Source organism: Phyllostomus discolor, chromosome 14 (genome assembly GCF_004126475.2).
Source record: "Phyllostomus discolor isolate MPI-MPIP mPhyDis1 chromosome 14, mPhyDis1.pri.v3, whole genome shotgun sequence".
NCBI classification, from domain to species: Eukaryota; Metazoa; Chordata; class Mammalia; order Chiroptera; family Phyllostomidae; genus Phyllostomus; species Phyllostomus discolor.
Genome location: NC_040916.2, coordinates 6,724,600 through 6,737,990, shown reverse-complemented (window position 1 = coordinate 6,737,990; position 13,391 = coordinate 6,724,600). Strand labels below are relative to the sequence as shown.

General features: G+C 39.8%; 1 protein-coding gene across 1 annotated transcript in view; it reads right to left on the bottom strand.

Moving 5' to 3' along the window:
• CR1 (complement C3b/C4b receptor 1 (Knops blood group)) overlaps positions 1-13,391 on the bottom strand; it is a 251,622-nt gene that overhangs the window by 188,417 nt on the left and 49,814 nt on the right. Inside the window, 6 exon segments of the mRNA XM_036014974.1 lie at positions 5,922-6,021; positions 6,553-6,732; positions 8,402-8,620; positions 10,697-10,782; positions 12,796-12,898; positions 12,988-13,164. Of these exon segments, the coding sequence (XP_035870867.1) occupies positions 5,922-6,021; positions 6,553-6,732; positions 8,402-8,620; positions 10,697-10,782; positions 12,796-12,898; positions 12,988-13,164 (865 nt within the window).

Genomic DNA, 13,391 nt, shown 5'->3' with positions numbered 1-13,391 from the left:
ATAGGTTGCTAGTGTGCAATTCTATAATACATTATCGGCATATTGCAATGAGTGTTTGCCACCCAAATGTAATCTTTTTCCCTGGAATAAGAATGTTTCCCTAGTGATGGGTAGGTATGGATTATTATTTTTCTCTGTACCTTTTTTTACCAGTATTTTGAATCCTCATACTGTCTGTCTTACACATAGCTTCTCTTTGGTCTCTTTCTTTATTCTATTTCACCGAATTCACAGAGAATTTGGTTATTCTTTTCTTACTTTCTGTACTAATTTTATTCAACATTCAATGTGTTTGTCATAGATTTTTAGTTTGACAATTGTGCTTTTCATCCGTGTGGAAACATTCTCAGTTTTCAAGGGGCTTGAAAGAAACAGCATGCAACTGAATCCTACTAAAAATATAAACAGGAATGGATTCCAAGATGGCTTCAGAGTAGGTGGAAGCTACACAGACTGGCTTTTGGCACTCACCAAATTACAGGTAAATTACACAGCCGCCAACCTGAACAACCAACTGAACTCTAGCTGACCTGAAATATTAAACCAGGATTTACAGAGGAAGTCACATAGCTGCTGGAAAGACAGGCAGAGATGCAGGAAATGATAGCCCCTGCATTCACATGCAGCAGTGGCCTCAAAGCCAGAGAGACAACATGACTGCAAAACTCCATCCTCCTAGGAGTGTGAGGTTTCATCCCCATTCAGAGAGACCCAGCCTAAGTAAGGGCAAGAGAGACAAGAAGGGGAGCCCTCATAGCAATTGGTGGTAAAAGTCAGTGGGAATGCTGTCTGCCTGAAATATTCAGATGGCACACTGCTAGGGAAGAGCCCTCCTATTGTTACAGAACCAGCCTGGGGAGTTCACAGTGCAGACTCTGACTGCTGGTAGGGCCACATGGCCATCTCTGGGTTCTGTGGAGGGATCTGCTGGCTATACACAGAAGTGACTTTAAGGGACTGTCTTTTTAGTGGTGATGCTTTTGGAGGCAACCCAGACAGTGGCCACAATATGTGGCTTGGGAAAGAGAGGACAGTGCACCCCACCTGGAGTGCACAGCCAGGTGCCTGCCCATCACTTTTTGAGTCACTCAGCTGGCCTGGTCCTTGTGTCTTCCTGTAGGGTGGTTTCTGTCTGGAATCAGATGGGCAAGTGCCAGGCTGTGTGGCTACATCATTAGGAGTCAAATCCAATCTCCATTGCTAGTTCAGCCTCTGCTACCTTGAGAAGGGGAAGAAATGCCCACTTCTTTTCAAAAGGGTTGTAGACACTGCCTATAATGAGAGACCATTAGGATGAGGACTGGCCGTATATGAACAACTTACAGACAACATCATACTGAAACACTAACTGAGAGTGTACCCCTTAATATTGGGAACAAGTAGATGTCCACCTTCAATTCTCTTGCTCAACATATTCCTGAAAAGGATATGTGGTTGGAAGTCCTTGACACAGTAACCAGACCAAAAGGAAAAACAAAAGGTATCCAAACTGGAAAGGGGGAAGTACAATGGTCATTATTCACACATGACACAATACTGTACATACAAAATCCCAAATATTCCCCCCAAAAGCTCTTGGTTCTAATAAATGAATAGGACAAAATATCAGGATATAAAACCAATATTCAGAAATTGGTGAGAATTTTATGCACAAATAATGAACTATCAGAAAGAGAAACTACAAAAACAATCCCCTTTACTATTGCAACAGTAAAATAAGGTACCTAAGAATAAATTTAACCAAGGAAGTAAGAGTACTGTACTTGGAAAACTGTAGGACATTGAAGAAAGAAAATGAGAAAGATACAAATAGGTAAGATAGAAAAATTAACATCATTCAAATGTCCATACTACCCAAAGCTATCTGTAGATTCAGTGAAATTCCACTAAAATATCAATGGCATGTTTCACAGATCTAGAACAAATAATTCAAAAATGTGTGTGGAACCAGAAAAACCCTGAATAGCTTCAGCAGTCTTGACAAAGAAGAACAACGTTGGAGATATCACAATGTCTGATGGCAAACTATACTACAAGGGCATGTAATCAAAACAACCTGATACTGGCGTAAGAACAGGCACGTAATCAATGGAACAGCACAGGGAGCCTAGGAATCAACCCATGCCCATATGGACAATTAATATTTGACAAAGGATACAAGAGAATACAAGGAAGTAAAGGTAGTTTCTTCAAGGAATGGTGTTGGGAAAACTCTACAGGTATATGTGAAAAATGAAACTAGACAACTAAGTAACTGTATGTACAAGAAAAACTGAAAATGGAAAAAAACCTGTCAGTTGTAGAAGCATAAAAATTCTACAAGAAAACATAGGCAGTAAAATCTCAGACATGTCACATAGCAATATGTTTACTGATATGTCTCCTAAAGTAAAGGGCACAAAAGAAAAATAAATAAATGGGAGTATGTCAAACTAAAAAGCTTCTTCACAGCAAAGAAACCATCAAAAAAAAAAAAAAGAAAGAAGAGGGAACTCACCCCATGGGAGACCATATTTACCAATGATATATCCAATAAGGGGTTAATTTCCAATATATATAAATAATTTATACAATTAACACCGGGAACACAAACAATCCAATTGAAAAAGTGGGTGGAATAGCCGCAGCAATTTTGAGAAAGAAGAACACAGTAGGAGGGATCACACACTATGATCCCTCCTATATAAAACAATGTTACAAGGCCAGTGTAACCACAACAGTATGGTCCTGGCCTAAGACCAGACACATACACCAATGGAACAGAATAGAGGGCCCATAAATGAACAGAAGTCTCTATGGTCAATTAATATTTGACAAAGTGGGAAGGAGCATAAAATGGAGTCAAAGGGCCTCTTCAACATATGGGGTTGGGAGAGCTGGACAGCTACCTGCAAAAAAATGAAACTGGATCACCAACATACACCATACATAAAAATAAATTCAAGGTGGATAAAAGACTTAAAAATAAGTTGTGACACCATCGACGTCTTGGAAGAGAAAGATAGGCAGAGAAACCTCAGGCAGTCTATTCAGCAATATTTTCACCTATGTGTCCCCTACAGGAAGAGGCATAAGGGAAAAAATAAAAAAAAAGGAATCTCATCAAAATTAAGAACTTCTGCACAGCTAAAGAAAACAGCATGCAAATGAAAAGAGAACTAACTCAAAGGGAAAACATATTTGCAAATGATACCGCAGACAAGGGTTTGATCTCCAAAATATATAAAGAACTCACATGACTCCATTTCAGGAGGAAAAAATAATCCAATTATGAAATGGGCAAAGGACCTGAACAGACACTTCTCCAAAGAAGATGTACAGAGGGCCCAGAGACATATCAAAGGATGCTCAGCATCACTAGCCATCAGAGAAATGCACATTTAAACCACAGTGAGATACCACTTCAAATTGGTCAGAATGGCCATCATAAGCAAATCAACAAACAACAAGGGCTGGTGAAGTTGTGGAGAAAAGGAAACCCTAGTGCACTGTTAGTAGGGATGCAGGCTGGTGCAGCCACTGTGGAAAACAGTATGGAACTTCCTCAGAAAACTAAAAATGGAACTGCCTTTTGACCCAGCAGTACCACTGTTGGGGTTATACTCTGAGGATCCTGAACCATCAATCCAAAAGAACCTATGCACCCCAGTGTTCCTAGCAGCACAATTTACAATAGCCAAGTACTGGAAGCAACCTAAGTGCCCATCAGTAAATGAGAGGATAAAAAAACCTGTGGTATATTTACACACAGGAATACTATGCAGCAGAAAGAAAGGAGCTCCTACTCTTTGGGACAGCACTGATGGAACTGGCAAACATTATGCTAAGTGAAATAAGCCGGTCAGTGAAAGAGAAATACCATATGACCTCACCTATAAGTGCAACCTAACCAACAAAACAAAGAAGCAGGCAAAATACAATCAGAGACAATGAAATCAAGAACAAACTGACAGTAACCAGAGAGGACAGGGGAGAGGGATAATAGGGGAAGGGCCTTCAAAAACATGTAAAAAGGACAAATGGACCAAGCCAAAGGGAGTAGGTTTGAGGATGTGAAGTGTGGCTGGGTGGGGCAGGGTAGCATGGTAGGGTGAAAATGGAGACAACTGTACTGGAACAACAAGGAAAGTGTAACAAATACAAAATATGAGAAAAAAATGGTTGAAGGACCTCAATAGACACTTTTCCAAAGAAGACACACAGATGGCCCCTGAAATTTTCAAGGGTAGAAGTAATCATGCTAAGTAAAATAAGCCCATCAAAGAGAGAAAAATACCATGTTTTTTTCATTTATATGTAGAGTCTAATGAACAAAAGAAACTCATGAACAAAATAGATGCAGAAGCATGGATCCATGGAACAGACTGACAGCTGTCAGAGGGGAGGGGATGGGGACTGGATAAGAGAACATGAAGGGAAATGTCAAAGAACATAGTTGCAGAACCTACAGACACAGCCAACAGTGTGGTGATGGCCAGGGGGAAGATGGGCCATGGTCTCAGTGGAGATGGGCAAAAGTGTGGAGCTGGAATATTGTAACAGCGTCAACAGTAAAATTAAAATTAAAAATATACACAAACCAGACATTTTTCTAAAAGTCTTCCTGATCTCTTGGAAGTAACTATGTTTTGTAAGAAGAAATACTGATTCTTCAAATTGATCTGTTTACATTTTTTCTGGGATTTGTCATGAGCTTAATGGTTTCCTGTTTCATACCATAGACAGGTTCACCTCACTCAGTAATGCAAGATGAAGAGGGAACAGTCAGAGTATTTGGAGACTGTACTTAAAAGTGCTCAGAGAAAGAAATTGTTTAGATTTACTCTAATTTTACTTTGTCAGATTACATGTACTCTGGTCTTCTAGGCCTTGGGTGGCACTTACGTTTGCTGAGGACCATAAATGCCTCTCCAGTGCCAACTGTGGCACAATTGTAGCCCAGATTCTCTAATGGGCTCAGCTGCTGTAGTCAAGAGTCCACTGTGTGCTGAGCAAGGGTAACCACCAAGGGCATGACAACCACCGAGTACAGATTTTATGTTGGACATTTTCACATGGGCCCTTTTACAGGGCTGTATAGTGTTCTTCAAAAAGGTATGTTAAAGTCCTAAACCCCAGTCCTCATGAATGTGACCTCATTTGGAAGTAAGGTCTTTGAGGATGTAATCAAGTCTATATGAGGCCATTAGGGTAGCCCTAATCCAATAGGAATGGCATCTTTATAAAGATAGAACTTTGGACATAGAGCCATACAGAGAGGAGAAATGCTGTGTGCCACAGGAGGGAGGGGGAGACACAGATGCAAAAGGAAGTCGGCCATGGGAAGACAGAGGCAGAAGTGGGTGTGATGCAGCCACACGCCAAGGAAGGACTGAGGCTACCAGTAGCTGGCAGAAGTAAGGAGAGAACCTCCCTCTGAGGCTTTGAAGGGATCATGGTGTGCCAGCACCTTAATTTTGAACTTCTGGACTCCAAAACTGCCTGAGAATACATTCCTGTTGTTCTCAGACACCCAGTTTCTGGTACTTTGTTATGGCAGCCCTAGCAAACTAATAGTGCATTTACCTTTAAGATTTGTTTTCTCACACAATGCTCCATGGCCTTCCCTTTGTTCCAGCAATGTGCACTCTCAGTTAGGGCTCTTTGTATGGTTTGGCTGTGCTCTCCCCACATTTTCTTCCTTTGCACATGGTGAGGACCTCGCTTTTGTTGTATGCACTGTCCTGTTTTCCAGAAAGATTACACATTTCCCCCTTTATCTTATCATACCTTTGTTCATTTCAATCAGAAACTGAAACACCTAAGTCAGGCTTTTAAGCAGCAGATGGTTATAGTCTAGTCCCCTTCCTACTGTGGTGTGACTAAACGGTAGTATTGCCATTCTGCAAATCTTGAATCAAGAGGTGTTATGGCCAACTTACCCTGTATTACAAGTATACTTAATTCTGGATCCAAACTGGGTGTCTGTGTCTACGTGTACCATTCCATTCACTGGATCTGGAGGAGTTCTGCATACTTTACCTGTGGCAAGAAACAGATTTTGGAGCCAGGTAGAGTAATCCGAACTTTTGTAGTACATGAGGTCCCAACCTCACTGTGTAGCTTTCCAACAAGTACATGCAATTCTGAAGGTTCCACATATTTTTGACTTACCCAACTGAGTTGGGCTGCCTACTAGACACCACATTAAGACAGACCTCCCATCTAGACCTGTCTTATCTCTCCTGAAATTTGTCATCAAAATGTAAAGGTTAATTATGGCTTTATTGCATGGTAGTTTCTTCCTACCTGGTTATTCAAACAATTTATCTTCTTTATTTTTTCCTGTAAAAGATGTTGCTTTTCCTGCAAATATTTCTTGGAAAATTGTCAGAAGCAAATGTGTCAACTAATAGTTAGGGATGATCTACAACACTGACTCTTACATCCACCCATGTGGACACTTGTGAGAAGCAAAGTTTTCTTGTCTCTAAACGTGGAAAACTTAGATATCCAAAGATCCTATGGATAATTTGACAGACATGGAAAAGCTCCAATGCAAGGTTTACTCACGTCGACAGACATCCTTGGCACTTGACCACTCCAGGTTGTCTAGACAACTGATAGAGAAGGACTTCCTATAGTACCCAGGGAGGCATTCATACTTTAGTGATGTCCCAACAGGAAACTCAGATTCATTGGTTTGCGTTTTCAGCTTAGCAAACTGAAAATGACCTGGGGCATTACAGTAACCTAGGAAACAAAATATCAAGAACATCACATTTAACATAAAGATACCCAGGGACCTTATTTCTCTCTCCCGTGAGATTCAGTGTCAGAGCAAAAGAAACTTTTAGTCCTGGAGAGATAATTTCCACATAGCCTTGGGAGGGGAAGTTCCATTATTAGCACAGGCCCTTTAGAAAGTATACTTTCTGAAAGGGTATTCCACTCTTTGGTCGCTTTGCTCATATAATTTACTGTAAAAGACAGCTTCAATTCTTTTCCACATTTTTTTCTGGGAAAGGGCTCTCCTGCCCAGGTTCCACCATCCTGTCTGGTTTCCCTGTCCTTTAGTGGATCAAGTCCCCCATGGGGGCCTCTCAAGCATGAATGGAGAACTCAAGGTATTTCTTGACACTAGGAAGCAGCCACCAGTTCTGTAGGTCTGGTTCCTAAGCAAGCCATTTTGACACAAGAGGAACTGATAGCATCTCCTTAAAATAAAACAAACTAACATACTGTACTTACCATTACAAGAAGACATTGTTGGAGGTGTATATTGAATTAAATTCTAGCTTTAGCTCCAAGCTCCTATGGCCTATTAGCTCTAGGCTCACTTCGGATTCAAAATGTGAGTCCAATAAAGTACACATGCTTGGAAAAATAGAAATCATTTCCACTTGGTTTTGACAATACCTTCTCTTTTAGTTTTTCTTTCAGCTGTCCTCCACCTCTCTTCCAATTATTCCTTCACATAGAAATGGTTATACCATAGCCAATTCTGCACCCACAGTATTTTCATTTGGAAGATCATCAAGCAATTTCTCACCTCTTGAGATTACTCAATAATTTCTCTCTCTATAAATATTGAGTTATTTTTAATATTTTCCATGGGATATTAGTTTATTTATATCACCTTTTGACTTTTATCTTAAAGCCAAATATTAGTTCTCTTAACTTCCAGTTTAGGGAGTCCCCAGTATGATTGAAATTTACCCCTAAGGACAAATCACACATGAAGATGTCTCCAGTCTAATAATCTAGATGATAACACAAGGGTTGCCATCTCAGATAGGGTTCTGATGAAACAGAAAATCACAGAACTTAAGGGAAGACTGTCTCTCACTATAGATTCAGTGAGTATGGACTAGGTCTCTACATTGATAAACAGGCTCTTAAGTGCACCTGGCATTAAAGCCATGGTGATGGAGGAGGACAGTGGAGGCAAAAATGATTCTGGGAGACTAGACCTTGGTCCTTTTCCTTTTAGGATGGTTCTTTTCTCTCAGAGTTTCTCAGTTGTCAGTAAGTAAGGTGAAGACTAGGGCCCCTTCTACAATTCACTTTCTCCTTTCTGTCTTTCATGTCCTGAAGATGGGTGTCTTAGAGTGGTTGGATGTCTTCAGAAACATTCTCCAGACCTTAGATATACACACTTTCTTTATTTTGCATTTTCTTTTGGGTTCATATTCCTGTTCACTTCCCTTTTACTGCAGTGAAAAGAATTCAATGACTACAATGACTGGAGGCAAAGAACCAAAGAAGCATTATTTTAATTTACAACCTAGGCCAAACTGGCTGAAAGCATCTGTGGTGTTTGTCTACAGAGCAATTAAAAGTGTTGCACACTCCCCAAATTTTGGAAGTTCTGCCTTAGGTATTCTGGAACCATTTAGGATGTGGGGTAGTGTGCACTAACCTGGATGTCCACAGCGAGGGGCAGGGCCACTCCAAATCCCATTCCCTTGACTGTCACTTGTGCAGCGTATGGTGCTCTCCCCAGTGAGAATGAAGGTCGTCCCTCTGTCTGTGTGGGGGTCACATGTGTAAGTTACTTCTTTTCCATAAGGAAAGATTTCCAGAGGTTTTCCTGTGTGTCTTCCATTATGGATATCTGGTGGATTTGGACATACGATTTCTGGAAAGAAGCAAAGGCTGTGAGTTTCATTGAGGAGTTTTCTCCAGAGTTATTCCACAGTCATAGGGTGTTAGAGTTGGTGCTACCTAAAAATCATTTGTGACAGTACCTCTTTGGTGTAGGCCTTGGATGAGATGAGCCAAATGAAATAAGATCTCAATGTCATTTTTCATTGAAAAAGTACATAACAAGTGGACTTGTCTTGAGTCTCCCTGATAGTTAAGTCTTTTGGATAATAAAACTTGACACCCTTAAATTAAGTTCCAAAATTTAAAAAAATTAACCCTTTGAAATCTAACTCACTCAGGTACTTAATAAATATTAGTTGAGCAGTAGTTAATCTGTGCCAGCCACAATTCATTAGGGCCCTGGCATATGGCACAGGCAAAGTCGTTGTCCCCCAAGGAGCTTCCATCCTCGAGAAATATTTCTACAATGTATCCTCAGGTACTATCACCCTAAAGATATGAAACTCTTCCTTGATAATGTATTTATACCGGTCATCAATCTTGATGATGACAGGATGCTGACACAATGAATTGAAGCATCTTTGGTCATTGTGATAATTCTAAACCATTCAGATTGCTGTGTTTTTCAAATGTATGGATCTGTTTATGATTTAATTTTCTTCTTTACTTTCAGCAAGGCTTCAAATATTTACTTCTCTCTATTATCTGCTTGTCTGTTTAAAACACTCCCCTCCTCAGTTCTAATTGGCATTTCTAAGTAGCCTTAGGGTTTGGAGGGAGCTACTTCAACCAGCAAGAGTCATGAAAAGTAAGAAAGATAGTTCAGTCAACAAGTGAGCTCTAATATATGTCACTAGGCCAGCCACTTATTATGTCTCATCAAGAAACATTGGGCTTCATGCATAGCAGACATCTACATGTAAGTTATTCTCATATATTTTACTATAGAAAGTACATTTGATCTCTGAGTACATTTTTGGCAAAGTGAACATGGTAGTAATATTTTATATGTATGCATATGTGGGTATATATATTCCAATTTTTAATACCAAAAGACAAAGCAAAGTCTTGTCTTCTATTGGGCAACATATAAATGGGAAGAATAGAAGAACTAGGTATTGACACTACACATCAGAGAATCACTTTTTGAATCAGCTTATTACTTATGAATTGTTCAACGTAATTTATTTAGGGACACACTGAGAGCACAAGTAGTCTTGCAGTGTTTACCTCATGAAATGTGGCTCCTGACTTTCCTTTCATTCTTTCATTCCTCTGATCTATCATATCCATAATACTTATTTGTTCTTTGTATTTCCTGATCATCTCCCCACTTGGGTAAAAATAATATGGGGAGAGAGAATTAACTGGTTCACTGCTATAACACCAGTGCTGAGAAGAACAACAAGTACATAGTATGTGCCCAGTAAATAGTTGTGGGAATGAATGAATTTTTTAATAGAGACAGACTCATAGTTAGAGAATGGGTTGACAGTTCTGGGCAGTAGGTGTGGGGTAAAATGATTGGCCTTAAAATGAAAAACCTTATGAAGGATGACAACAGTGTGATGATTGCTGGAGTCCAGGGATTTGGATGGAGGTAGAAGAGCATTGGGGGACAGGTTATATGGTAATAAAAATACAATGAAACAGAACTATTAAAGTACAAAATATAAGTGGTAATATGCATCTAAAGTAAAAAATGTTTTATATTTTTATGTCAGAAAACAAATAGAAAAATTTTAGAGTGATTGCATGCTGATAGAAAAAAAATTAAAAACAAAGAATTAGGAAAGTAAGGAAGAAAATATTCATCAAAGCTTCACATTATTTAATCTCTCCTTACCTAAAGGGAACCTAGGATATGTCTCATAGAACACGGAATTCAAAATGACAGAGAGAGAGAGAGCAAATGTTTCCCCAAACTTATGGTGCACAGCACAGTGCTTCACAACAAACTGATCACAGATAAATACACATAAAGTCAGCAACTATTTCACAATAATTCAGAATAAAAAACAGAAGAACCACCCAGGAGTGGCCATAGGTCAAAATAATAACCAGGTTAAGGGAGAAATTGTTCTAAAGTATTTTTCCTTTTACTTACGTTCACACACAGGGACACTGCTATTCCAAAGGCTTTCCATTCCGGCCAAGACACAATAACTAGCAGAACTGCCTTTGAGGTAGAATCTAAAGAAGATAAAGGTAATGAATAGGTGAGCTGTTCAGTATACCAAACATCTTAGCATCTGAAACCAACAGATGGCACAGGTTTGGAGGCCACTCCAATCTGGACAGATCACAGCCTCCAGTAGGGGAGAACAGTAAAACACTGTCAGCTGGTCACATAACATTGAGTCCCAGCCTTGAAGAAGGCAGTCATAGTAGAGCAGCCATCTCCTTGATCTTGGACTCAGACACTGAGAAGTGAATCTCTAGCTGATTGTTCCAAGACAAACCTGATAAATCTACTCATTGCCCTGATGGAAAACTCAGTCTTCTAACTCAACAGCCATCTAATTCTGATAGTGAGAGAAAAACTAAAACAGCTCCCAGTTTGGACTGAAAAACAAGACAAAACAGAGAATAACTGCAAAGAGAACAAAGCTTGTTCTTTTGTCTCTACATCGGTGACGGCTGTGAGGGAGGCTCACGACAGCACATTGGGCCATTGGAGAGTATCTCTGAAAACTCTAGAGGAAAAGGAAAGGAGATCGGAAATTACTTTGTATGAAACCATCCAAAGTTCTCAATGTTACATGGGACCGTAGTGGCTCCTAAATCTTATTGGGTACTGGCATTGGGTGCCTGCTAGGATTCCTTGGAACTGCCTGAGCCAGGTCTTTCATTGCTCATGCTTGATCCTCCCCATGCCCAGATGTGCACACAGTGAAGAGCACCAGATTCACACAAACAAGTTAATGACCTTACCTGAAAACATCACATCAGCCACCATGATCACAATTCAGAGCACCTAACCCATTACTGACCAGTAGATATATGATTAGATTAAAATTCTTAGTGTTATACTTTTGCTCTTATTACAAATTTGACTTTTAAAGAAATGACTGATAATTCTTAAATAATCTTAATTATTTTAAATAAGCTTTTTCTAACACATCAAATTTTTCTTGGGACTCTCCAAATTATTCTTAGCCTTCTCTCCTTGGAAAATATGTCTTTTGTTCCCCAAGGTATAATATAAATATCCATAATCACTCATTGTATTATATTTATACATGCCATTTAATATATGTCCCAATTTTCCCTTCATAACTCATATTATTAGTTCCGCCTGTTTCTTACTCTTGCTTTTCTTTTAGTTTGTTTGGTTTTTGTTTAAATTATTTTATTGTTGTTCAGTTATAGTTGTCTGCATTTTCCCCCCACCACTCCCCTCCATCCCAGCCAAATCCCCTTCCCCTTCCTCCCTGGCTTCCACCTTCCCCCTTGGTTTTGTCCATGCATCCTTTATGGTAGTTCCTGAAAACCCTTCCCTCCATTAATCCCTCTCACCTGCCTTCTGGTTACTGTCAGATTTTTCTTACTTTCAGTGTCTCTGGTTATACTTTGCTTGCTTTTCCCTTTTGTTGATTATGTTCCAGTTAAAGGTGAGATCATATGGCATATTTCCCTAATTGCCTGACTGATTTCATTTAACACAATTCTCTCCAATTACATCCATGCTGTCTCAAATACCTGATATCAAACTGTATTACAAGGCCACGGTAATAAAAACACCCTGGTACTGGCATAAGAAGAGACACCTAGACCAATGGACTGTTCCACTCAGAACAGACAGCCCAGAAATGAACCCAACTCTGAATGGTCAATTGATATTAGACAGAGAAAAAAGAAGCATAAAATGGAGTAAAGAGATACTCTTTAACAAAAGGTGTTGGAGATCTGCACAGCTATATGCAAAAAAATGAGACTCGATCACCAACTTACACCAAACACAAAATAAATTCAAGGTGAATAAAAGACATAAATATAAGTTGTGACACCATAAGGGTCCTAGAGGAAAACACTGGCAGCAAAATCTTACTCTTACTTTTCTTACACACTTTCAAAATTTAATGCTCCTGACATGTTTTTTTTGTTTTGTTTTGTTTTGTTTTTTGCCGCACACAAACCTCCCCTTTTGAATGAACTTCTAAGTCCAATTTCAGTCTCCAGAAGGCCTGGCAAGATCACACTCACCCCTCATCACAAACGAAGGACACTTTTGCTCCAAGCTGGAGATTAAGTGGAAGGAGCACACGGCCATTAGGAAGTTGGTCCAAGAAGTAGGCACATGATTTCACTGGAGAAATAGGAAAACAGAGATAACACAGGCAGGTGGAGAATAAAGCCCCAAGCTAAAAACTTCAAACCAGACAAGAGTGTATGTACCTGTGCATCTGGGTACTGCGGGACTCCAGTCCCCCTGGGGTGTACAGCGCAGAGAGGCAGCACCTCTGAGGTCATAGCCAGGCTCACAGCTGTAGAACACTTCCTGCCCAGGGGAGAAGCTGTCCCTGTCACTGAGGGTGTGCTTACCATGCAGGATTTCTGGAGGTGGCTGACATACTGAGGAGAGAACAAGTAAAAGTTATTATGAATTGTGGGGAAATGTTTTTTTGCTAAATCTTAACCCATCTAAGGAGTTAGAGACTCCAGAATACTTAGAGCAGTTTAGGTCTAACCAAGAAAAACAACTGATCCCTCAATGTCTGCATTTTACTCATGTGGAAGTTAAGAATAAGGGAGAGATGTAGCCAAAGTCCATCCATGAGTGAGACCTAGAGAATTAGAAC